This window comes from Caloenas nicobarica, chromosome 3 (genome assembly GCF_036013445.1).
Source record: "Caloenas nicobarica isolate bCalNic1 chromosome 3, bCalNic1.hap1, whole genome shotgun sequence".
In the NCBI taxonomy this organism is placed as follows: Eukaryota; Metazoa; Chordata; class Aves; order Columbiformes; family Columbidae; genus Caloenas; species Caloenas nicobarica.
The window spans coordinates 120,347,909-120,375,423 of NC_088247.1; the positions used below are offsets into that span (position 1 = coordinate 120,347,909).

The 27,515-nt window shown below is 43.2% G+C and overlaps 1 protein-coding gene across 4 annotated transcripts in view; it reads right to left on the reverse strand.

The window, feature by feature from the left end:
* Nucleotides 1-27,515, reverse strand: part of CCDC85A (coiled-coil domain containing 85A) — a 61,414-nt gene that overhangs the window by 11,866 nt on the left and 22,033 nt on the right. For 3 of the 4 annotated variants that reach the window (XR_010605935.1, XM_065631344.1, XM_065631342.1), the window contains exon 3: nt 4,937-5,013. The exons of the other annotated variant lie outside the window; for it this stretch is intronic. Coding sequence is in view for 2 of the 3 variants with exons in the window: in XM_065631344.1 (XP_065487416.1) it covers nt 4,937-5,013 (77 nt within the window). In the remaining variant the exon portion in view is untranslated. The remainder of the gene's footprint in view (nt 1-4,936; nt 5,014-27,515) is intronic. 4 annotated transcript variants of the gene reach the window in all.

Consider the following 27,515-nt stretch of genomic DNA (forward strand, 5'->3'; position numbering starts at 1 on the left):
CTCAAAGCAGAACATCTACTTCTGCATATTGCTGCCAAAATCCAAATATCCACATCACACATTTAAAGCCCACTCTGATTTCTAGTGGCCAAAACCATTGGCAGCAACACACCTTCAGAAACAACCATTTTCAGCAGGCCCTTCAGAAACCTCTTTTGCTAATGAACCTGTAAGAGAAAAAGGCTTTGGGCTGTAGCACCTCTAAATATTGGAAGCCACACATATAAAGACCACTTAATATCTTGAAGATTCAGTGGACTCTACTACAAAGTCATGAGTACAAAGTCACTCCAGACTTTTGGAAACTACGGGGCGGGGCGGGGTGGGAAATGTCCTTCTCTCTGAACTACAACTCTTTTGTACACCAGGTTTTTCTTGAAGTTGTATCTTGGCAAGCTCTTGCCAAGCAGGCCAGGAGTGCTGTGTTAGGACAATCCGAGATAAAGACTCTGCTCAGAACCTCAGCTGCTGTCAAGTGAAGTTGCTTCATTAATGGCCTATTAATTTAAACTGAGGATGAGAGCCCATGAAAGAACAGGACGGGGGGATGCTGTTCATTTACTTTCAGCAAATATTTGATGACATGATTAGGTAACATGGGTTTGTTCAATGGATTTTAATTACGTTTTGGTTGAAGGATTCCCTGTTCTTCTCTACACTATGGAAGGGAGGAGACAAAGAGTGTTGGACTGTGAGTGACACAGATTTTACAAAAAAAAAAACCCAAAACACCACTAACCAAATAGTTCCCATCTTCTAATTAGGTTTACAACTAGAGCCATGCCATGCCGAGGGAAAATAAAAAACACAGATCTCAGCAAAAAGGTTTTTGAAAGCTTTGGAAATGGGTTGAATTAAAATGTGATAAGCTAATGGAAGGGGGAAGAAAGAGGGAAATGGAAAGTGTTGGAAGTGCTTAAAAATAAACTAGTGTGTGCCTAAGGGTCACGCCTGCCGTTTCACACTTAAACATATCAGGACTGGAAAAGGCCAGCAAGGATGCAAAGACAAAAAAATGTGCCTGAAGCGAGAATAAATGAAAGAAACACAACCAAAAGAGATGGAAAAGGACCAAAAGCCTTGTAAAGGAAGGAATGAGGAAAGGGAGGCAGAAAAGCCCCTGTGAGAAGGAGCAGTCGGGCTTTGGTCAGCACCGCAGCACCGAGGTAAAGCTAAATTACAAGGACAGAGTTTGCAGGGGGAAATGTCTGACAATTCTCCATCTCTGCCTCTTGCTCCCTCCTCCCCTGAAACAACTAAAAACTGAAGCAATTTAAACTGGGTGGCTTGCCAAGTAGATCTTTCGCAAATGCATTCACTGTCATTACATGACAGATGTCTGCGTTGCCATAACGTTTCAGCTGAGCTTATCAGCCCTGAAATACTACCCCTCTGAAAACTCGGGGATATCTTCAGTTAATTGACGTGTGGATGCCAGATCCTGATCTCGCTCCCCCAGCACAAGCCACGGCCAGCAGTTCCGCACCACTCCGGGGCCGGGAGGACACCCCTGTTTCCACTTATCTGAAGTTACTCATGGACATAACAGATCCGGCACAGCCCAGGAAGCTGTGAACTGGGATCTGAATCCATTGTTCAGTCCCTACGTATTTTCTTAATTATTGCTGACTATCTTCATTACAATATGCACAGACACTACCTTCTGGCTAGAGCACTGGCGATATTATCATGGGTTTGTTTTTTTAATGTTAGCAGCAAAAATTGATCCGCAGCGATGCTGTAGTTTCGTGTGCATCTGGAGGCAGAAGAAAGCAGCGGCACTGCCAGAGCACAAGTGCTGCCGAGACTTTTTTGTCCCAGCCCCACAGGGGAACTACCCCGGCCTGAAATTCATCCAGCAAAACAGAAATCAATGTTCCTGCTCAATCATTTTGCTGTCACGCACCCTTACCTACCCCAGTGTTTGAGAAGCACCAGCGCAAGCCGCACACCCCGGGCTCGGGCGCAGTTTGGCATTCTCAACAGAAGACCCAGCTGCATGCCATAAATCTTAGGAAGTATCTGCTTTCTTGCACAAAAATCCTATTTGTGGCCAGAAAATGAAAGGGTCTGGATCATATCTTGTTACATGCTAGCTGAGAGAAGGAAAAAAAGAACGGCAAAAAAAAATGAACGGCTAATTACAGCTCTCACTAACACAGCAAACCCACAACCCATCTATGGCTTCTCAGAACTCTTAAACCCACTACTGTGCTATAAACCAGAATAACTGTGCAGCGCAGGAAGAGACATTAACAGGCTTAAGTGAATATGTGCATTTTTATACCTTTTCTATCACCTGATCAAACAAAAATACTGACTCCGTGGTGGAACTGCGCTTCCCCTGACAAAGAAGCCCTTCAGCACAGCAGAGTGAACTAAAACTCAGATTCCATTTGAACAGCGATGGCAGCACTTAAAACCATTTTCTCTGGAAATGTTCTTGCCACTGAACGTTAATAAAACCTTTACATTAGAGGTCTGTGGAGTTTTGAAAAGAAAACTAATATGTTGGGAGGGAGACCAGCAAAGCAAAGGAAATTAGAAAAGAATCACAAGTAAGTGATAGATGAAAGGAGTGATTTATCTGAAGAGGGTGTCAACAAATATGCCAACGCATTTTCATGAGTGACACATAAGCAGAGAAGGGTGAAAAGAAAGGATAATGAACGCAGAGAGGAAAAAGAAGAAGAGTGTGGCAGGAGGAGATAAAAAAGCCTCAGAAAGCAAGACAAGGGCTCTTTGGCAAAGACCCAGCAGAGGTGTCACCCTCAGGGGTGCCAGTTGTCACCTCTCCCGTAGCAAGTGCAGCTCCCAAACCCTCCCAGTGCTCCAGCCAGGAGGGGCCCTGCAAAAAGCAAAAAGCGCTTTCTTCCCAAAGCACTGGTGAAATTTCAGCGCACAACACTGCAATTGAGGAAAAGCTGTGCCACAAACCTTCATCGGTTGTGGAGCTCCTCGTGTATTTTCAGCTGATTTGTCAAAAGCATTTGGTTTGGCTCAATGCCCAACAAACTCCCATTCCTCCTATGAACTGGAATGGAAGCGGTGCCAGGAGCTTTGTGTTTCCATCCCGTGTCCCTGCCGCTGTGACAGGCCCTGGTCGCTGCTGATCGCACGTCCAGGGTGTTCCTCCAAGGAGCAGCAAACCCCCCAAACAAACTCACTCAAATACAACGTCGAGGTAATCGAGTGCAAAGTCAGAATAAGCTCGGTGTCTACATCCCTTTCCTCTCCCCAGAGCAACGACTTTCTTCAGGAGGAAAGGTAAGATTTGCCAGGAAACATGAACCCCTGTCAGTCATTATTTCTTATAATAAAGTATCCAGAGGCATTAGGAGACTTTTCAGAACTCTACTACAGATCCTTGTGCCAACAAAATCAAACATAAGACAAACTTTGACCTGTGTATTTAAAAACAAAAAGCAGTTTGCAGGCTCGCTCACCTCGTTCTTCCCTTCAAAACCTCGCAATCAGCATATTTTGCTTCCATTACTTTTGCAACAGCTATGGGCTTAAGTGCTATTTTCACGAGCGTGATTTTCTGGTTTTGGCACCCCATCTAAGATATTTTCGGTGAAATGCACATCCACAATGTGGGTGTTCTGGTCTTTGGCAATAGCTGGTAACGGATTTCATGGGTCTCCACCTGGGTGCTTCAAACCCCAGACAAATAAAAGCACTTTGAAAGATTTTGCCCACAAAGAATGTTCTGCACAATTTATCCACCATATTGTTCCAGGTCCAAGACAAACCACAACAGTATTATTCAGGTCTCTTAACTTTTGCCCTGAACACCGCTCTTGACAAGAAAATAATATCCTTTATCACTGATGATCTTTCCTGTTGAAGACTGTATCCGTGTTAATAGACAGACATTTAACCATTCTCGCTGTCCCTCTTCTCCAGATCGAAAAATTAGGGTACAGAGAAGTTACATCAATCGCTCGAGGTCATCGAGCAAGTCAAGAGCTGAACAAGAGCTACAGAGGCCTTTCCAACTGTCATATTACAGGCGAGGAAAATACAAACCAACCAACTAAAACCCCACCCACAACACGCTCATCTTGGCTTATACAAATACATAAATCTGAGACAGTGGATTTTACTTCTTACTACATTTCACTGCAATCTCAGATTTTACATTCAGATAACAGTACTATGCTCAATAAAAAGCACTTTTCTTCAGATCAATGTCTTCATTTAAATTAGTGCTTGATTTTAAAAAAATGTAACTTCTCTGTTCTTCTAGTGGGCAACTTCATTTGGAGACTTTATGGATTTTCCTAAGGATTACTCAACGAAATATCATAGAAATATGCACTGGTATATATGTGTATATATAAAAAAATACAAGTGTCTTTGATTCACTCTTAATGAACTTCAAAATTTGTAATTGTTAAAAACAAATTGGGAAAATCTTCACCTTCATATTTACTTATTTATTCAATTTAACCTCAGTCTTGCATTTATGTACCTAATATATTCCTCAAAATACTAAAAATAATATAACCCAATTATTATTACTTAAAACATCTGCATTTTTAAAGCAAAATATTTTGGCCAACTATAAAAAGTACTTGATATTTTAAGAACAAGAAGCTCTCGGACTAAAACCAGAATGTAAAGGGTCGGTTCACTGTGACTTTCAACCCTTAAATTAATTAACTGTAAGGAGCAGCTTCCAGTGAATTTGTCTTAGCAAGGTATCAACACCTGCAAAGGAGAAAAATTAATGAAAGCATTGTCATAGTCTTAAATAAATACCCCACTCGACCACGAGCAAGATGAACAAACAGAGGTGAGCGCCTTTGATTATCCGAATGAGCAGCCTAAGCGTTCAAAGGCGGCGAGGTGCAAGGCGGACGGCCCCTGGCTTTATCTCGCGGGGCTGTCTAGCTGCCGGCTACGGTTCCCACCGGGAGAAGTCACCCACCTGGGGCAGCATGCGATTTTCCTCCTCCAGCTGTCTTACTCTGGCCTCCAGCTGCCTAACATAGGACAAGGTTGATTCTAAAAATCAAAAAGAAAAAAAACACTCGTATTATCCACAGAGATCTGCTTGTGTTTCCGGGTGTCAGAGCCTGCGCCACATCCTGACTTGTCCTCGCAGCAGATTCCCTCTCTCCCATGGCCACTAAACATTCAGCTCTGCTCCTCTCGAGGGCAAAGCAAATAAAGCTGAGACTAGAATTAATCCCGCTCCTTGGTGCTTGTGATTCCGAACTGCTGCGCTTTAAGTTGGTCCCTTCTCAGACACGTGGTACCTCACAGACTTGAGTTCTTCCAACCCATCCCCAGAGCTCTGTGACCTTGTACCGTATTTTGGAAATACTCCACAGAAGTAACTCATTATCCCGCCAAGCACCACGGAAAAGCCCAGAAAGAGAAGATATGACGAGTTTCTGCGGGAAGATAGCAAGAGGCCCCCCCAGCGCAGGACACAGGCGGCTCAGCCCTGCAGGGACAGGCGGCCGGAGCCCGAGCCCGCGCGGGGAGCCGCGAGCGTCCCCAGGGCTTGATCCTGGCTGATGGCAGCGCAGCCCGCGGCACAGCGCTGCCCTGCCGGCTTGCGTGAACAGCAAAACCCTGCCCGTTCTATTCACAAGCGACCTCACTGGCCCTCGAAAGATAATTGGGTTGGTTATGGAGAATATGAGTCACTCCTAGTCCGCTCTGTTCCCAAGAATTTTATGTAAGAAGAACAGATCCATGATCCATCCCTAGAAGCATCCGAGAGCTTTCTTATCACGCATTTCTTGGGTCACACAGAATTTCTGCTGTTAAAGTCCTGTATCTAAGGGAAATACACGCCTGAGAACATATGGGACTGTGAGAGAAAAGAAAACCTCCCAGTGCAGAAACTCTGCTGTGACTCCTGTACCACCTTGTCCACAGATGGAATTCCACCACGAACGCAGTCCTGATTCAAAGATCCACCCAACTCTCTCCAAGATGTCAATTCCAGTGACATATTCGTACTCATACTACCGCATAACTAGTAAAATTCTCTCTCTGATGATTAATGGTACAGAATCAATGCACAATAGGGCAGTACTGTCAGCTGGTATAACCCTGCAAAGCTGCGTTGACGACAGAGCTGATCACTGGTTTAACTGGACAGAAGAATTTGGGCACCGGTTTCCCTGGACACCTGCTCAGCCTGCCCACAAAACAAAGGGGATGGGAAATGAGCTGCCACCGCTCTTACGAGACTCCAACAGGTTAAAATACGCACCCACAGACAGTGCCCGGGAATTTACACAACGTGATTTGTCAAAAATTATTAATACACGGCAAGGCACTGGATTAAAAATAGCGTTGTACAATAAAAGGGAAAGAGGTAATCTGAGGTTCCGCGCGCTCTGCTGCTCGAGGATTTTCATAGCTAGTGATGGGTGCATCTCCGGAGAGTCGCTAAGCCCAGCTCAGATGAGCACTTAGAAGATGAACAGCTTATTTAATTAACCGTATACGACAGGGTCCCTCCCACCGCATCAGCCTTCCCAGCAGCAGCGCTTTGGGGAGGAGGCGCAGCGGCTCCCTCGGCACTACGGCCGAGAGCACAGGCAGCGGCTCCCAGCACATCTCATCTCATCTCATCTCAGCCCTTCTCTCGGTTGCTCTCTACACAAGATGGTTTCTGTGGAGCCGCCTTTTCGCAGGGGCTGAAGCAGGCGCTTTCTTTGGCACCTGCCACCTCTAGATTCTCTGGTGACAAGCCCACTGCCGTGGGAGCTTGGGCTCAGACTTCATGCTCGAGTTCGACTTCTCAGCCGTGCCCAGCAGCCCACTTCACACAAGCTCCTTTCTGGATTCTCCCTGGCTCTGGCCCTTTTGTATTTTCTGTTTTACCATTTATTAGCTCTTTATGTGGTGTACAGCTCTTGGCAAAGCCTGCCTCTCAGTTTTATTTCTTCACTTTGCTTTGGGAGCCCAGAGCTGAGATCTCTGCTGCTTCAGCTCACACAACTCTGCTGTCACTTCACAACTTCCCAATGCCAGTTCCTACCAGCTCAGGATTTGGTCTGAAATCTCTGGGCCCGTTAACCCTTCTGAAGTGTGAAACAGTTACTTAAATCTCCTTTTGTAACCTGATTAAAAGAGAAAATTAGGTCATCTACCAAAGGCTTGATCTAGCAAATCCTTATTTACGGGAGTCATCTTGACACATAGACTAGATGCATATATATTTCAGTATCTGTTAATATATTTATGCTTTGATGCTATGAGCTTAGAGGAAAAAAGGAGCAGAAAAGCCAGTCAAGGACATAAGAGATGGAGGAATTGAAAATACACAAAGTGAAACACTGCTGCCAAAGCTTAAAAAAAAAAAAAAAAAAAAGTTGCATCTTAAAAGTATTTCTGAGAAGGCCTATTTGATCCATCTATTCTTAATCAGTCTGGAGACCAGCAAAGAGCTCTAAATAAAGAGCAAATCTTAAAATGCCTCCAGAAAAAGGTTACCTGATACCACTGCCATTGTCATTCCAGGCAACTTTTCACAAGACAATTAAGCAATTTAAAACTGAAGCAGAATGAACTGATGATAGTAATGCTTCAGCTTCAGTATCTGAGCTGACAACAAATGTCTCCCAAAGAGAAAGCAGCACAGAAACTCAGCATCACTCCCACAACATTCCTGTTGTCTTATAATAAAGCATTTAATGAGATGCTTCAGCCTGTCAGGCAATCACTGCTCTGAAACACAACCTGCGCAAACAGGATGGTCTCTAGCTGATGCCATTAGTTATAAAACCTTTTTGTCTTTTATCCTTCCCCAAACAGCTTTAGCTCACATTGCTCATTTTCACAGAGCTGTGAGTCCACAGGAAAGCCCTCCCTTATTTGCTGAATCTTACACTTGAGATGTAGACTCCTTATAGATCAACTTCCAACCACAAACCTGCTGAGCTTTGGCTGCCCAGAGCACAACTGGTGAAACACGGCACCCGTATTAACACCAAAAAGGCTCTACTACCTTCTGGGTAATAGCACAGAAATTGTTAACTGTGTTGAAATCAAATGCATACTCAATTAAAAACAAACTATTAATTTGGGCTCACATCTAAACAAGATCTGAGCACGGAGACGTGACGCTACAGTTGCTAAACTACTGGTTTCATCGCCTGTGGGCTTCTTGGTTGAATTATTTCCACCCCTCCCCACCCTCCTTCGCGAGGCACTTCTACTGGAGCCACAATTTGGAACGATTCCCATCCTCAGGAACGGATCCCTACCAAATGAGCTTCCCGACTCGAGTGTCCCGTGCTCCTAGCACGACTGCAAACGTGATCGCAGTGTGGTGCTTCATGCCAGGGCTGAAAATAAACTTATTTTTTCAAATCAGTAGACAGAGAGTAATATCCTGCTTTTAGGGCAATTCAGTGACAATCTACCCTTTCCACACATCCCTCACTCTAACACGTCATTAGAGAGCATCAATATTTACATAGCTGATCTCTTTTTCTTTTGATATTCACACTCTTGAAGCTAATAAGTATTTTTGGGTTATGTCAAACTTTATCACACTCTTGCATTGCTGCCAATGCAATATTTGTGCCTTGGCTTTATCCATTTTTCCGTGATTGCACCTGATCTCAGTCCATCAAGTAATTCATAATATTTTTAAGTTAGATTATCCTCTGATATTTTAGAATGGTTGAGGATGTCATGTTAAATTCCGATACTTTCCTTTTTTTTTCTCCAAGTTTGTGGTTTTTTGCAGACACAGGAGGGTTACAGCTCACAGGCAACTGCGGGATTGCACTGGAGAACTTGTGGAAGACCGAGGTCCTGGCCCCAGCTGTGAGCTCCCAGCAAAGCAAACACATCAGGACCCCACAGAAAGCAAAACCCCAAGCGTTCAGCCTACACTTCTACTTGTTCAAATGAGTTTGAGTAACACACACAATAGAGCAGGTGGAAGGGATTTTATCCAACGACAAGAGGAGTATGTGAGGTAAAGAAAGAGCAAGAGATGTAATGCCTCTGGTCCTTACAGAAAGTAATGCACGAGAAGTGCTTTACCTCAATGACTAAAATTCCATTTTTCTCCTTTTTTAAAAAACACCGATTCTAAATTATAATAGTTGTCTGCAAAACTGAGCACAGGGATTCCACAGACCTCCTTCGACTAACTTTAAAAGGACAAACCCATCGATGCACAAGATGATACTTCCTTCATCGACGTTAAAAAACAAAAACAAACGTATAGAATCTTTTAACTTTGGAGAAAACTGGTAACACAGTGGATGAGCAAAGCAGACATGCCACAGGAAGGAGAGAAAAATCCTCCAAGCTGAAAAGACTTAGAAGGCCAGCAGTATTAGGAGAAAAGAGTAACACTGTTTGCCTGGGTTTCTGGCCAGTAACTTCTGGGCAGCACAAGGAGAAGCTGCCACGCTGGACAAAGGGCTGCTCTGAAGCAGCAGCAGCCGGTCCTTACATCCTCACGTCCAGAAAACAGAAAACCCATGATTTCACGATAACGCAAACATCACCTCGGTTCTGTTAACATCAACATTTTCTGCTTCCACCGGCTCAGCTCTGTTTGGTATTCCTGTTCCTAAAGGAGGTCGCAGAATCTGGACAGCTGTCACATCCCAACAGGCACATTTTAAACGCTTACAGTATAAACAAGGGAAACTGCCAACAATTTACCTCAGCAAAGGATTTCGCACGTTATGTACGGTGGTACTTTGATGTATGGCAATGAAGGCTCGGTCAAGGTATATTCAACTTCAGCGGGAAAGTCATTTGTTAAGCTGCTCTTCCTGCACTCTGTTGGCAGGAATATAATAATTGCATATCAAATCGTATTTTGGACATTCAAATCCACACCCGGCATCGTGCAACAAAAACTAAATCAACTCTCGATAAATAGAAGATGAAAAACAAGGCTGTGCAAGCGCTATTTTAAAACCTCCCGTAATTAACTGACATCTCCATACGTTTATGAGAGGGTTTCTGTGCTAACCCAGGAGCAGATTCAATGACACACAAAGTATCTCCCTGTCCTATAATTCCTAGTCATCTGATTTAATTACTTCAATATTAATATTCATGACTAAAACATGCTATTACTGCAATCCATCTCCTTTCAGCTGCCTTGTTTGAATATAAAAAAAAAAAAGTCAGGCTGTTGGATTTACACTACCGCACATTGACACCAACCCGCGCCTCTGAGCTGGTGAAGCTGCTCAGTTTACCCCGGCAGCATCCAACCTCCCAGCACATCAGGTCACCTCTGAAGGTTGATTTTAGCCCTGTCTTCTCTGATTTGCTATTATGGTTGCACATCCTACATAACGCTCCTATGGAATAAGTGCTGGAGAAGTTCTTACGAAGTGCAGCCGAATTCCCCTTTAACACAGTGACACCAGGATTAGTGCTATCACGTAGACAGAAAGAACTTTGCCTACAGCAGAATTTTATTAAGCTCACCAGAATGTTTAGGAGATATTTACCCCAAGTTTTTTCCCAAAGTTTTGGGGCAGCAAACCCTGTAGCATTAGCACTAAGACAGGGTTTGCATTTCTCAATATTGCTGTTGTCTGGAATTCTCCCACCTCGAGATTTCTTGTGATTACGGACCCAGCACTTCTTGACTTCTCCCTGTAATTAAAAATATAATTAACTAAGCTTAGCTAGTTCACTGAGTATTTCAAAACTGAATCCTAGCAAAAGGAAAAGCTTACATATGCTAATTCAAACATCCAGAATGCAACATCACCCCTGCCACTTAGTTTTATTTCTCAGGCAACATGTGCCAAGTTTCCCCTTTTCAGCACACGTTACACACAGACATGAGCTCATTACATTATCTCTGTAATAAGATGTGTTTACACAGATTTCATACAAAAATAGTGTTTTCTCAGTTGCAGCAGCTTTTAACCACAAATTATCGATTTATTACAAGAAAATGATCCTTGTCATTGCCTGGAGGCAGCGCTAGCCCTGCCTGTGAGGACGCCCCGATACTGACTCGGACTGCCCACGTGTTTGCATCCGTCTGGGTCCCAGCGCCGCTTTGGCACGGCAGCTGATGTGGTTGGGCATCGCTCCCCTGCGCCAGCACCGGCCGCGTCACCCCGGCCGAGGCCACCAAGGAATGCCCGAGGTCACCCAGCTGCCTGGGACACCAGCTACTCAAAGTATAGGCTTGGCTTCCGCTTCTGAACTTTATCGATTGAGGTTTTTGTTGGAGGTTTTGTTGCATGTATAGCTTTAAGGTGCAGTTGAATTCATCTACAAATAGAAGCTTAAAAAAAAGTTTAAAAAACTCTTATGGAGAAAGAGGATTCAACTACAGGAGAACCTAAATGCTATCAGATGTCAGCCGAGGTGAGCTTTTGTTCCTTACTCTCTGCAGCCATCCGTAACACGCACTAACAGCTGGATAACGCTGTCACACTAATGGCTGCTGTAACACTAACCTTGGGTTGTTTGGTTTTTGGAGCCAGAGGTGACAATGGCAAAGCTTTTCTCGCTGGCCCGCTTGATATCCCGTTAGCTCCACTTCAGCCTGCGCTAAATGCATTTGCCACGTTATTGATGAAAACTGAGAAAATCAAACCCATTATGCTATTGCTAAAACCTTTCCCACTGGCTGTTAGCTTGTTCTGCTATTGATTTTGTGTGTTTCGTGATCGGTAAAACCCTTATTGGCTCCATTTCTGTAACTGCCTGGGTTTGTCCCCGTGCCACCGCTCTCCCGTTCGCTCACTGGGAGGGTCCCCAGCTGCAGGCACATCCCCCAGACTGGAAGCAACCCCCCAGACATGCTCACGTACACCTCTCTTACCATGTAGAATTACATTTCTCAGATTCAAATCATCAGATGTTGAAGAAACATAATGTAGAAAAGTTAGTTTGGTTGAGAATTTTAGTCTCGGTACAGCAGGCCCTACTTAATAATTATACTGGCTTCCATTTGGGAGTCTGCAATGTAGGCCAGAACTGAAAACTACACCTCCAGGAATTCTGAATCAGATCAAACCTATGAATCATTTTTATGCTCATCCGCTGCCTCGTTAGGAGGCAGTTACCCAACCCGTAAACTCCTTTGTCATGGGTTACTATGCGTGTGACTCACAACCAAATTCAAACGATGCTCCTGAGGGAGCGGCAATAGAAGGTTTCACATTACTGAAGCCATTGAACAACAGCACACACACTTTTTCTCGCCACAGCTACAAAACAGATGCTAAAACTCACAACACCGATCGATCGCCACGTGAATACGTGAAGGAACAACCAGCCCACGCTCCTGCTCCTTGTAAGGCCTCTCCTTGTGCAAGGGAAACCAACAGTTCCCAGTCTGGCTTTACCTGGGGCAAGTTTGGATGGAGAGGCAAGGGCTGGGAAGAGGATTTAATTCAGCTGTTATCTGTGGGACTCTGTCTCAGGGTACAGGAAAAGCTGCTGGGAGGGCCAGGAGTCTTTTAAGTTCATTCTTAAATTCAGATGTGCAAATTGACACCTGCCATGTCAAAGATCAGGAAAAATGCGACCAACCACTCATAACACTGTTTGGGAAACTCCTCTTACCTGCATTGCATTATACAGTTCTAATACAACCATTTCTTCAAACTTTTTGTGGCTTCTCTAACTCCTAAATGTTCTAAGTAGCTCCTGCAATACAGCAATCCAGACAGCAGAACGGCTTTCAGAATGCAGCATGCTGGACAAAGAGAAATGCATTTACATTTAGCAAGCACAGGAGGGATAATAACTGTTCTCAACCAAATGAAGAAATCAATTCCTTAACCAATGTCAGAGAGGAGAAGGAAGAGGAAGGAAACAGGGAGCTGAATGCCAAGACGCTAAATTTAGATCAGCTCTTGTTCCCACTCCGCCAGTATCCACAAAGAACCTTCACAGCTGAGTCGCCACTGCAGCTCACGCAACCCAAACCTCAGAATTAAAGCACACGTCCCAGATACCAAGCAAAGTTACAGTGGCCATCAGTTCTGCACAAACACACCAAAATACGCCAAGCTACACGAATTAACCAGGTAAATTAAGACACTGATGTCCCAGATGTTCTTACTGCTTACAGCATCTCTCAACTAAACGCAAAAGTAAAAATACAAGAAGTTTAAAATGGTTCTGCCATTTGATCTCAATCAGCACTCAAACAACAGAACAGGAGTTATACACCCAGCTGCTTCACTCGCACACACATCCTGCAGAAACCCACAGCAAACATTACGGTCCTTCATTGAGAAAACCAGGTCAGGACGTGGCCTGAATGCCACAAAGGGGAGAAGAAATTCAATGTGTTTCCAGAAATCTTTCGCTTTATTTTTAATAGAAGACCTCAGAGTCTTTTCACAATACTGTGGTTATGAAAGAAACACATCTCAGTATTTTATGAACGATGAGTTGTCACTAAGGGCCACCATTATTCAAATACACGTACAAGATAAATGTATTTGATAAAGTGATGAACTGCAGAGATGTTTCTCTGTGAGGCTTCAAGTCCTTACTTAAATTCTCAACCATAGAATGGTTTTTTTGCTCCCCAAAATCCCGACTGTATCATTACAGGATGGATATTTACGGGGAAGCACAATAGGGGAAACGACAAGACCAGAAGGTCTCCAAGGGAAAGTGAAGCTAAATTTATGCAATTATCCATCTCTATGAACTAGCAACGAGGAGCACTCCTGTGATCTGGTGAGAGCGGAACGTGGGAACCGGAATTCTGTGATTCTGTGAACGCCACAGGAAGACGGGCTAATGTGGGGAAACAGTGAAGATTTAAAATTATCAGGACAAAAGGGCTTTCTGGATTAATTTCTCTACACAGAGTGATTAAGATGTAGGACAGGCTATTAAATGCAGTAAAAGATGTTGCAAGATTAAATATGTTCTCGAGACTGAAACCACGCTCTTGCTTCCCACAGCCCATTAAAGAGCCATCATATAATAACGCCTTCCTGTCCCTACCGAGCCTGGGCACATCTGAAGCAGGAAAGACGACCACTTTGTAAAATTACTCCACTGGCAACCTCAGCACAGACCCTAATTCTGAGGAAATATTAACTATCCATTTCACGCTGGCAGCTGCACGGTAGTGGAGAAGGCAGCTGTCTCTGCACCCTCCGTCTCCTCTCTAAGACCTTTTTGGGCTGATCATGGAAGGCAGTAATAAAAATAATTATTCAAATGACATGGCTGTTAAGCCAAAATCTGTCAGTGCAAGTATGTCACTATCTGTAGGTGCTTCACCTCCAACGGGCTGTCAGGCCACAGAACACGAGAGCCTGGGCTGGTTCCTCCTCAGCTGGAGCATCCATGTCTCCAGCCCAAAGCCCTGGGAGGGGAAAGCCACAAAGGGATCCTGGCGACTGGCAATCAGGCTAAATATCCAGCTCCAGCTGAAATCAGCACCTGACTAAACTGCTTCAGCACTTTGGAAAACTCTGTAGATGTCTCCTGCGTGTTCTAGATAGGTCAAACAAACCCAACCTCAGGGGCACAAGGATGCCTGGACCAGAGCAGACCAGGCGCCAGCCTAAGGCAGGACATTGGCACATTTTGCAGCCCTCTCCCCTTTCCATCCCGGCGCATTTTGCACATTTCCCCACTCACGTGGTCAGACATGGTTCTCTCTACTCCGAGCCCACATTTTTTCCTGCCTTCCCTGAGATCTCTATGGCTGTATCCTGCGCTGCTGCTGGGCTTCAGAACTAATCAAAGACTACATTTTATTTTGTGAAATTATACAGATATAAAACCACATCATGAAGTGATTCAGAACAATAAGACTTGTGAGAGGCATAAAACACGGGAACCTATGTTTTATCAGGGCTTCAGAGGAAACCAAAAGCACCACATAAACACAGTTTTCTGGTTTCTCTCTGTCCCTTTTCACAGTTACTTCATTGCAATCGTAATACGCTGCTATTATATTAACATGATGCTGATTAAGACACTAATAATTTAAAAGTAGTCTCAAACACGGGTACCAAAACACAGCACATATCATTACTGCTAGGCTGCACTATCCACATTTAACTGCTTTACAGCTATCAGTTTAATGACTGTAACGATTTACCTCCCAGCCCCAGCAAACGGTGGCTGAGCCCCTTGAGCTCTCTCAGAGTGTCTGCAATGTCTTCAGAGCAAGACCAGCTGAGATTTCCTACGTCAGCACGCTCAATAACCAGCTGCCCCTTTCCTGCTCAGCATAACCCATTCCTGCAGAGGTCCCATACAGGTTCCATAGGTGCTGGGACAGCAGACGCCGCTGCCTGTCCTGCTGGCAGCCCCTCCGCCAATGTGGCTTTATACCAGTACTAGTGAAGCTGATCCTTGGGCTTTAATATGATGTGATCATCTTCCTAATCAAAGAGGTTAATGAAGTGCTTTCACTTTACTACACTTCCAAAAAATTTAGGAGAAAGATTCAAATATTATGTCCAAGCAGCCCTAAACAAAGGGCAGTAAGTTTTCCACAGAACCGACCGTACATCTTCACTGCAAACTTTGCATCAACCACCCAGCAAGCCCGTTTCTGAATCTCCACTTCTCACTCCGAGCTGTCCCTTCAACACATGAAATGATGCCACACTGCTGTTGACTGTCCGTCTTCTCCTTTTACATTTCAAGTACCTTTTAATTCAACAGCCATGAAATTAGTCAAATATAGGAGGTACTCCAGAACCTGAAAACTTGCAATAATTCTGCAAGTCTTTAAATCATCCGCATTTCTTTAATCAGGGCTATTGTATTTTGTTCAGCTGTACAAGGGGCATTCAGCGCGTAGAAAGATCCACAGAGCAGTCAAAGTTGAGAGCTCTCACAGCTGCTTATCTGCATCATCGGAACAAAACAAATATTTTAAACAAGCTCTCCTCTGTTTATTTCCTGGTTACTTCACTAATGGGAAAGCAATTTACGTATTTCCTCTCCCCAAGCATATAAATAATTGAGCGAGGATTTTGGTTACAAAGGCTGTTAGAAACCGTCACATCCTTCACGCAGAGATTTACAGAGCAATTTGTGACTAATCCCCCGCCCCGCACGAGGAGAGAGGCTGCGCGAGCCCCGAGGCCCCTTGCTCGCCCCTTTCAGGATCAGGTCCCTCTTACACTACACGGTGCACACAGAACCACGAGACAGACCTCGAAAATCAGCGGCACGTTCGTGTGCGCACGTGCATGTGAGGTGAGAGTCTTTTTATCCGCTACCTGCCTTAGAGTTGCCAGGACTTCATTCTGGTCACATTCTGAAGGGGGTTTTTTTTAGGATTACAAGGAGCAAAAATCTGCTCCTTCAGCAGGCAAAGAGACAGCAAAGAGATTTTTGCTCCTTAGCTGAGCGTTTCCTGAGCAGGTGGTATGGTACAGTCACAGCATGCCTATCTGATTAATACCAACGCTAAAACTGAAATACAATAATGTTGTGAAATAGAATAAATTCTAGAAAAATAAAAAATACTAACACTTCACTCTCCCAGCAGCTGCAAACCAGGACTGTATCTCCTGAGACTTTCTAGAATGAAGACAAAAAGAGATCATTATTCCCAGAGTTCTGGGCAATGAAAGACATATGTGACTGTACCTACAAACTGAAGGAAAACGACAAGTATTATAAAACATGGGGGGAGGCAGAAATTATAAATCAAATTGTATTACACACATACGACCACTGCAATTCATGTTAGAAAGACAACAAAACTAGACTACCCCCTATTTTATTACATGGGAATGAGATCAGATACTATAGTTCTGAGGGCAAGGAAGGCAGAATAAGTGTATAAATGAGCTGTCAGCGCAGCATTTGTAACAAAATGTGGGCAGCATCCTGAAATTTCTGAAGAAAACTGAGAAATATAGACAGCCTCAGAGGTTTAAGGCTAGAAAAATGCCATTAAAACAATGTAGTCTGGCTTCCTGCCCTGCGGAGACAAAGGAATTTTGATAATAATTCCAGGAATGCCTGGTTTCCTTTTCGCTGCTGGAAGTGGATGCTGTAAAAAGAAAGCTGTGGCCTTCTTCCTCTACAGAAACTTCTGGCAAAAATGGAAAAACAACCGGACCAAAACTAAGTTTATGAACAACATTTCTCATGTGACTTAAGACATAAATATTAGACCTGCAGTAATAAATCATTGCAGGAGAGTTATATTCTCCATTTCTGCGGGTTTTATGAAGCTTGACAACCAATCCATCTGCGTTACTTCCTGCCATTCATGGGACAACCCTGCTTCCATGTTCACCTACGGAAGCAGCAGGACAAAACCGGCATCCCTCACCCTCGGGCGCTTCGCTGACGTCCCGCTGTGCACAAGGAGGAAACGTGTCCGGCGCAGCTGGCAAAGCAGCGGGATGACTCCTGCAGCCACCTCCTCCTATGGGGGTACAGAACAGCACCAAGATTTGTCATGCTACAGTTCAGTGTTACCAAAGCCTCTAAATGCCATGAGAAACCTTATACAGAAGATGACCCCCAGCTACCCACTGGTATTTCCTAGATGGTACAACGCTCTGGCCTCCACCGGAGCTTACCAGAGGTCTGTCCTTAGCTCCTCTCTGGCAGAAACTGGGGCAGGCTTTGTGCACATGCCCCTGGCCACATAGAAGGGAAGGTTTTGCTAAAGACTCTTGCTCACAAACTCGACAGAAATCTGCAGTCTTAACAAAGACTAAAAGAAAAATCTCAAAGCAGGGGATTGGAGAGTCAAAGGAATCTCCTTTCCTCCCATTCTTCTAATAGCAGCAATTACGGCATGCTGACTCCAGAAACAGTTGACACACAAAACAACTTCTTCCTGGAAATGTGCCAGGAGCTCAAGAAAATTATAAGCTTGCCTTTCCTGTAGCATAAACACATTTCAATGAGGCTCCGCAACAACAACAGCAGCAGCAGCAGCATTCTCAGGCAGAGCAGCTGCCTAACGCTCCGTGTCTCTCTGCTGACACCCCCCAGCACGGCTGGGCCAGCCTGTGCCTTTCTTCAGAGCTGAGATAACCTCTGCTTGGGTGCTCAGCATCCAATGCCGAACTCTCCCAGCGGAGCGGCACGTCCCGTCATTTCTCATCACGCCAATAGAACTGGGTAGACCAAAGCACTTGGGCAGCAATGGAGCTAAAAGAGTAGTAATGGGAACTACCTGCTCTGTTTGCTGGGGTTTGGGGTGGTTTTTGTTGTTGGTTGTTTGGGGTTTTTTTTGGCCCCATTGTTACAAACAGGTAGGAGAAAATAAAAAGGCATTTAACGCATCTCTGAACTAGCTCGTAAGCCAGAAAGCAGTAGTGAGTTGACATTTTTTCCACCTTGGTCTTCTCTTCCCATACCTGCTCGTTATAAGCACATCTGCAGATGAAGTCCTTCCAATGCAATGACTAAGATTCATCTTCACTCCTTGTTCAGGGAACGCTTGCAGGGGCAGTCGGCACAGTTGGCTGAGTTTTGCTGAGGATTTGTTGGAGCGTGAGCAGGGGCCTGGCTCCACAGACAGCACTCAGAACAATTTACACCGTACAGGACAGCAGAAAAAGTGCTACGGTCGCAGAACACGTGTGGCGACTAGAGGGAGGGTATTGAATGGCCACAGGCTTTTTCTGCTTTGTATCAAGTATTTCCTTCAGTAAATGATCCAAGGATGCTGCGAGGGGTTCAGTTCACTAAGCAGAGCGCTAAGCCGGCAGTTGTCACTGGAGACGGGCAGAGGGATTTGGTTCTTCTGTTCCTCACAAAGGGAATTGTTGCCTGCTCTTAGGACAGAAAGCGAGCTCTCGCTATCACTGTTTTGGTTTAGTTTTCTATAAACTAACTCCAATTGCTTTAAGAGGCAAACCCTGATCAGAGAGAAAGGAAGAGCCCAAGATTCAACAACCGTGTTAGACCAGGCTATAGACCAGTGGATCTCCAGAGGTCCCTTCCAACCCAACCATTCGGTGATTCTGTGAAAATGCTCATACTGGTGTTAAGCATGAACATGCAACCATTGCTCAGTCTGAGAGGAACGCGAGCTTCAAGGGTCAGGTCTCAAAAGGATTGGAAAAGATTACAGGATAGACTCACACTTGGATTTGAAGGTTTCAGAATGGAAAAGAGCACGAGAAGGAAGCAGAGCTGGAGAAAGGAAACTCGACCTCAATTTGAACTAAGGAGTGAGACAAATCTCTCATTGTGGAAGGCAGAGGAATGCAGACCTGTTCAGAAAAGTAAAATCAGAGGAAGTAAGTAATCCGTAAACTTATTTTCAGAAAATTACCTTATCTTTACTGCCTTATTCTTGACATGAACACGGTGTTTCTTACGGTAAAGAATTCCCTGTAAACTTAAAAAGAAGTGATTTTTTTTTTCTAGACAATTTCCTTCAAGTCATCTATGACCTCCAAAGAAAGTCTACAATCCCTTGAGCACCAAAGCATTTGCCACTGAACATGTTCGATGGTGGCAACAGCCACTTTTGTTTCAGAAACCCCCACTATGCAATGCCAATTCCTACTTTTCTCTACCACCTCTTGTCAAAGCCCAAATAATATCCATGGCTGGTGCCACCTAACCAGGTTTTTTCCTCAGCTGGCAAGTAAGTACATTTCAGAACCGTAAAATAAATACATTATAAGTTAAAACTGTCTTCTGTTGAGAGCTCTTATGAATGTACATTTGTTAAGTACCACACTTAACTACAACAATAGGTGCAGTACTGCAAAAAGTGACATTTCACTCTGTTTTATGAAAAATATTTGTGTTAGCACATACGATATGTAACAACTCTAGTCACCAGTGTCAAAACCAGAAGCTGATGACTCTTCCAGCATAACTGGGTTATCAAGATAACACATAGAAAGCTGAAAAAAAGGGAAATACTCTGCAACTGCGCAGTGTGTTTATAGTAAGCATTAACCAGATCTGATCTCCGGCATTTTGCTCAGTACAGAAATTTTGCCTGCAAACCATTTTTCTCTGTTTCTAGAGACACAACACCGTTTAAAAGTTTAACACACTAACGTGGTTGTAATTTGACATTCAATTTTAAACATACTCATGAAGTCACGAGATGATTTTCCTACAAAGGCAATACTAAAGCTCAGTCCACGCTTAAGCTTTTATCTTCATGTTGTAAGAACATTCAGTCAAATCTGCTGATTCAGATAAATGTCTTTACACAAAAAAGGATATTCGTCTCTGGATTCAGGTTTGGAAAATAGAACAGAAAACACAATTTTTCACAAATTGTGTAGTAGGTGCTGATGTTCTGGAGAAATGCCTTTGCAAGTTATTATTTACTGCTTGGGGATCATGTCTGAGGAAAATTCACGTCACAGAAAAGCTTTCCCACACTGTAAAAAATAATTTCCCATACTGAACATTGCGACTCTTCTCAACTTAACTTCCTTTCCCCCTTGAAACAATGGATCAAACCCATCCAGCCTACAGTTTGTTCAGTGCATTGAAGAGATCACACATGGAGCCAAAGCCACTTTGGTCCTTAAAAATCTACTAAAGGCTCCGTATTTCAGTAAATAGCGCTGGTTGGGAATGCCCGGTTGTTAAAATAGCCGCATGGTGTGAGCTGCAGGCTCCGAGCAGGACTGGGGCAGCTCGCCCACGACAATCTCCTTTCTTTCGCCAGCAACCTGGAATCAATATTATTGGCTTGGTGTATATTTTCATCACGCTGAGAGTCATCTCCCAAACACTAGTCTTTACCGGCTAATCGCGAAGTTTACATTTTCACCAGTAATTGCTTTTCATCTCCTGCTCTTGCCGCTACAGACTTTAAGAGACCTTAAACACTTCCTACCAAGAACTGAGCCTAACAGAGCGTAGTGAGTCGCTTCACACTATAATTAAGTCTTCCTGAAGCACAATATAAAAGCTAATCAAGCGTGAAAGAAATTAGGGATGTTGTTACTCAAAACACTTAAATTTTACAAGTCATGTTTCTTAACAGTAAGATTATTTCATGTCTGTCATTCATTTGTTCTAGCTGCGCTGTGAAAAGACGGCAGAAAAATTATGTTTATTTGAAATGTCACCTTTAGCAATCTTCATACCAAGTTGGAGCTCAATAAGCTCATACTACATTAAATTGAAAGTCTGTTGAATGAAAGATGAGTTTGACTGAACTGCGGTTTTCCTAATGTAATAGCACGTAATCAAAGGTAAGATTGCTATCCCCAGCACAACTCGCTCCAGTAAAAAATCTGTTTCATCCTAACAGGATAGGTTAATTACTGTTTCCTCCCAATAAAATTACTTTTATACAGTTCTCGCTTATTACATTAGAACAAATGATGTGTGCACACTTTTAAGTATGATTTCTCTGTTCATGAGAGTAATCATAATCAGCAAACTTCTAAGTCTTTTCCCAGTTTCTACACTGTGTTTACTTGAAGAAACTCTCACTAAGGATCACAAGAAAGCTTTCGGATTTTATCCCATTCTCAATACAGGCATTGTCTGACTATTTCTGAGGCTAAGAATTAATAAATAAGTATTTTCCTTACATCTTCACATCATCCATCACTATAAGTGTGAGCTTGGACGCTTAGAGATATGCCAACAAAAATACCTGAAAGCCTCCATGTCCTCAAAATTTTGCTTCCTATCTTCTTGTCAAACACGTCTCTCATATTTGACATGTTTATCAGCTGGATAAATATGCACATTGTCAAATTTCACACTCAGAAGAATCATTTTGACCCCCGGGCAGACATTCACATTGTTATATTTTTGCAGCTGGAGAACCCATAGAAGACAAATATGCTTTGAAAAAGGCAGCGAGATCAAGGCCATATGGATGAAGATTTAAGACTGCTATTGAAGCAAACCAAACTTTTTTCAAAATAATAAAGAAATAAACATGACATTCACATGAAGTTAGATCCTGTGCAAAGTCAGAGCACAAGTTTCAAAAGAGTGACACCAGTCCGTTTCCAAGTGCGCCACGTAGAGCCTTTTTCAAAGCGCTGGCGTACACACAGAAACATTTGGAACACTTATCTAGCTATATTTAACCTCTAAAAAATATGTACCATTTCATCTTAGTATGCTGCAGATCTTGTGTTTGCTGTGAGAAGAGCTCTACTGCCAATTCCCAGGAATTAATTCAGCGTATTATAAACTTATTGCAAGATGAAATATTTGACATTGAATACAAAGATTTGAGACTATTTTGAAGATCTGCACAAGATTCTCCCTTTTGCCTTTTCTTCCCGAAGGCTCCATTTTGCTGCCATTTTTTCAGATTAATACCAGCGCGAGAAGGGCCCGTATTTGGCCACAATGTGGTTTGTCATTTCTTTCACCTGCCTGGCCCGTCACTGGTATTTTTGCCATTTTGACTGTTTCTCTGTGTCCCCCTTTGCAGCCAAGCATGACTCTGAAGTTGGAGCTTGATCCTCTCCTTTCAAAACAGGAATTGCCCATTTTTACCCCTGGGGTCTCTTCCCATCTCCAGAGAGGAAATATCTCATTTCTCAGCTCATTTCCAAGATCATGCACTCACTGACCTATCTCCATGGCAAGAAAATACTTATGGCATGTTCTTTTAAAGGCTTTTAACTCTTAAAGTGCCATCACTATAATGAACATTATGATGTATATGCTCACGACATACATTTCCTGTAATAAAACAATTCAAACCGTCCCCATCCTAAAGAGCCATGAGAGAAAGCTGTATGGACAAGATTATTAATGAGCAGGGGCTGAGTGAAAATCTGGTCCTGATTTGTTTACTTGAATTATCCAACGCAAGTGTGAAGAGAAGCGTCTTCTGTGCAGTCCTGCGGCAGCACAGCCGCTGCTTTGCTCTCCGGCTCCTTCCACTAGCGCACCACCCGTGTTCAGCTCCCTGAAAGCCTCACAACTGGCTTTGCGCTCCGAGTTATGTAGATGTAGAGCAGACCATGAAATGCCACGGGCAGCAGCAAACAGTGCTAATCCCGGCCGAGACCTGGCTCGCTTTGCACACCGCGGGCCCTCGCTGCGGCCAAGCGCCAGCTCTGGCCCCTGCGAAGCCACCGGGGAAACATCTCTCTCCATTCCAGGACGGTCGGATGAAAACTCCAGGCTTTTAATGGATGTTTAATTATATAGAGATGTAAAAACTCACTGAAAGAAAATGAGTCCATAAAACCAGAAACTGCTTAAATGGTTCCTTAAATTTACATCAGACCAAATTTTGCAGTTTGCAGGTATTTTTCATCAGAGCCATAACAGATGGGAAAGCCAAAAAGAGCGAGCGAGACAGAATTAATTGAGATTCATGACTCTTCTGCTTCTTAAATCCAGATATAACTCATAACAACTGAGTCTTAACCTTGCCCTGAAGTATAATTCACGACAGTACAATGTTTCGTACAGAAAAGAGAGCTATATCTTGGGGCAGTAGCGTGTCAAATTTAAATGACATGAATAATTACAAAGAGATTAATAGATATCTTAAATACATAATAAGTTTCATGAAAACAGCATCACATACATGTTTTAAAACCCTTAACTGAAAGTGTAGTAAACGGTAAAGCACTTGCAGGAAACAGTTTTTACTTCACAAACCAGTCTGTCAGCATATAATAGTGCATTTACAGCAGCAACTACCAGATACCCAGAGTTTTCTCGAGGGCAACTTAAAGAAGCTGTTTTCTTAAACTAAGATCAGATCTGCTACCTTTACTCATGCCGAGCTCATCTTACTCAGCCCCTGATCCTGGCCGTACGTTCAACGTTGGCATTAATAGCGCAAAGCTTGCGGTGTGCAGCACAGCTCCCACGACAAAGCCCATGTCCCCAAGAAATCCCAGTTTATTTCAAAAATATCTCCCATCCAACAGCTAACACATGTAATCCTCGGTACCTAGATATTTAGGTACACCCAAGAAGCTAGATCCCATAACGTAAGAATGTAATAAATAATTCCTACTAAAATAACTTCTCGGCTGAGATCTTTGCCGTGAAGAGCCTCAAAAGCAACAAGAGCAGTTAATGCAAGAGCAAAACTTCCCTGCGTGGACACCGGAGACCTCACACACCCGATTTCACCTGAGAGCAAACGTTTCAATGTTTGAGTTATAAACCTCCAGAAGCAGGACTTGGAGATTCTCATTTTCACATTCCCTTGGCTAAAGTGTTACTCTAAAAAGAAACTGCTGAAGAGAGAGCTATTACCTGAGGCAAGACTAAAAATAAGGTTTCAGGGCAAGTAAGTTCAATGCAGAATTTATATGTATTTAAGAGATCCATTTATGCCATGCAGTTATATTTTTCCCCGATCTTTTTCTCTTCATGCAAGTGTATTTAGAATTAATAGGATTTAGAATTATATTTAGAACTGCATAGTCAAAACTGTAGAGCTGTGTCCATCTTTTTAAGATGCTTTCTAAACCAATTTTCTCAAAGATTTCTCAGCCCTCTGAACTATGTATGGATTTTTTTTTCCATTTTGCAATTTTACAGATATTTGAATTTTAAAAAAAAAAGCTTAAACAAAAATAAGCTTAAAGAAATTACCTGCTAATAACCATTTGCTTAATGGGAGTTGTACAGACACTGCAGTAAGAGATTGCTTACATCTGCAAACAGAAACCATTTATAAAAATTAGTCTTGTAAACCACCACACACAAATCTATGGGAAATCAATGCCCATGGTTTCTGTTAGGAAGTAGCAATGAATTATTACTTATCCAAGAAATAAAAGAAGTTCTTCCCCAGGGCCCTAAAGCCCTGAAGGCCAGATCCAAAGGCCGTAGCAGGCAGGGAAGCTCCTCGCTGGCGTCCAGGGGCTCTGGCTGACACCCTTGGCCTGCCCTTAATCTTGTCAACAAATTCTAGCATATCCTGCAGAGAAAATCCTGTAGTGTTTTAAGTATGTCTAATCCGTAAGGACAAAGCTTTAATGAGTTTCTAAATTTATACCTTAAGAAGTAAAATAAAAGAAAATAAACCCGGTGACCTAGAATCTATTCCAAAGCACCACTCACCTTTTCACGGGCCCCGTGCACATTCCTGTAGGGAAGTCTCGACACCAGATTTATCTCCCGTACATGAGCTCATAGGCAGAGAATGAGAAACGACCCTCATGCTCCACAGAAATACGGTTTTCACCATATCAAAAGGCAGCAAAGGGGCCAAACTCCGCATTCGCACTGTGACCCCAGAGAAGCCACCACCTCATCTACCTGCAGGCGTGTGGCGGTGAAAAGCCACGTGCATGTACCCTGGTCATACGACTTGACGTGCAGCTTGCTAACAACGTCTGCACACGTATGTGTGTATGTAATGGAGAGATACAGGAAATGTATATGTATTTAAAGAAGAGACAATGTGAAATCTATGTGCAAAAAAACTCAACTACAGTCTCTTTCCAGCAGAGAGGCAGATTTCACCTTTCAATGCAAGTCTCTTCTGTATCAGCATTGTGTGTGTACATGACATCATTTCTAGATGAGAGATACTAATTTTAGTGAAAACCAGAAATCAATGAAATGAGGGATGGAGGAGGCCCCTGGGAACAGTAACAGACTTCTTGATTCGCACCGTCCATATCTTAGGTGGTTTAATAAAGGGCAGGATATTGTGCATTGTAAAATGAAAGAGATAAAATTCATAAGAACTTCTTGTGTTCCACTGAGTTTGTTTGTCATTTGGCAGTTCTGTAATTTAAAAGAATTGAATAGTACTTTCCATGCAGACTTTATCAGCCCAAGAACAACAATATTCTAGTCCAGCCTAGGGTTTATTACACTTCTAGCAAAAAGACAAATGAAAACAAACACCAAGCTTTCACTTGTTTCTATTCAAGAATTCAAAATCCTTCAAATGACCCAATTCTGTACCCTCCAGGAAACTATAAGTCAAAATCATTTACTTTGTCCCTTTTAATTCAACTTTTCATTTAAATTTATTCACTTTAAGGTAAACAAAATAAAGCAAAGCTGTTAAGCAGCTAGGGGGAGCGGAAGATGAGTGGGTGAATTCACGAGAAAAGGAAGGGAACTTATTCTCTTTATTCAGGCATGCAGAATGTACAGAAGTGAAGCTTCAGCATAAAAGGGTAAATAGAGCCTTTAAGTGGACAAACCGACTTGTTTCCGCGACAGGGGAATTCCCCAGTGGTGTGGGGTTGGTTTGAGATGCAGCACAGCAGCACCCAGCAGGCCGAGGAGGTCCACGCGTCCCGCGGGGCGGGGAACACACCCTGTTCTAACCACGCAGGAGTAAACACCATCTTGAAATGTCATTATTGTGGAACACAGTTTGGTGCGGTTGATTATAATGACTCTAAACAACCCCGGTATCTATATATCTTTAAAAAAAAAAAAATTGGGTTGATACAATATGATGTGTTTACATCACATTCTCGTGGAACTGGACAAATTTACCATATTCAGGTAAGCTGATCTTGTACAAGTTTGTTTTGCTACAGAACACATCTTGAGTAAGTTTATGTTTCCAGGCATGACTCGTATATTAAACAAACAGTATCCACAATGTGTTTTTACTCCCAAGGACATTTGAATATTTTTCTAAAAAAAGTGACAGAAGGACAAATATTCGAGATCTCTTCTGGGGAGAATCTTGGTTCAACTGCTGCTTTACTGGGATTTTCTTCCTGTACTCACTCACACCTTGGTTGTGAATTCTGCAGATGCTCCCTTTGTTCTCTTTCAAATGTCATTCTCTTTTCATGTCCCAACCATTTATTTAAAGACAGTTTTTCTCACTTGGTAAAAGGGCACTTGAAGGCATAACACTAGTCTAACATTTCCAGTTCCAGTCCTATGCTGTGTCAATTTAATCTCATCGCTTGCCTGAAAGTCCTTTTATTCTTGTTTAAGAATCCACGGACATAGAGGCAGAAAGAAGTGACATGTGGGACAAGCTTAGAGCAAGCTAAGAAAAATTAATAAGCAAAAGGTAAGGTTTTTCACTAGAGGTAGCAGTGCTAAATACGGTACTGAAGTGTCCCAAATACAATTCTGCATGGGTGCATACATTATAAATAGCCGGTTTTCAGGTGGCAGGCTTTGGGCACGGCCAGGCGAGGAGCAGGATTTCTCCTCAGCTGAAATGCCAACGCTTTCTGCAGTTTCACACTCCAGTTCACCAAAGGCAACTGATCACTCAGGGCAGGCACCAGCAAGGACTCAAGCCGTTCCCATTCACCTGCGGCCTCAATTCTCTGTCCACAGCAAAAAGCATTTTCTGGGTGAATTTGTAGGTATCGATTTCCCTGCTCCTGCACTGGTATAGCTTTTTAACCTCACTACAGCATCTGCATGGTGGCCTCACCTGTTTCGAAGTCAACAGATTACTGGTCTTCCCATCCAGACCTCTGTGAAGATCAAGTCCAAACCAGCTGAGATGCTCTAAAATAAGCAACACACCTAGCCGACTAGCTGTAAAACGCTGGATATTCTATTTTAACCCAGTACTGATGCTTCTTAGCTGAAATTTCCCTTTATCTTTCCCAGGAAATACTGAAAAACCTATCATCTTTTAGTAAGCTTTCGTTTCAAACCTTTAAGCAACAAAACTGAAAATT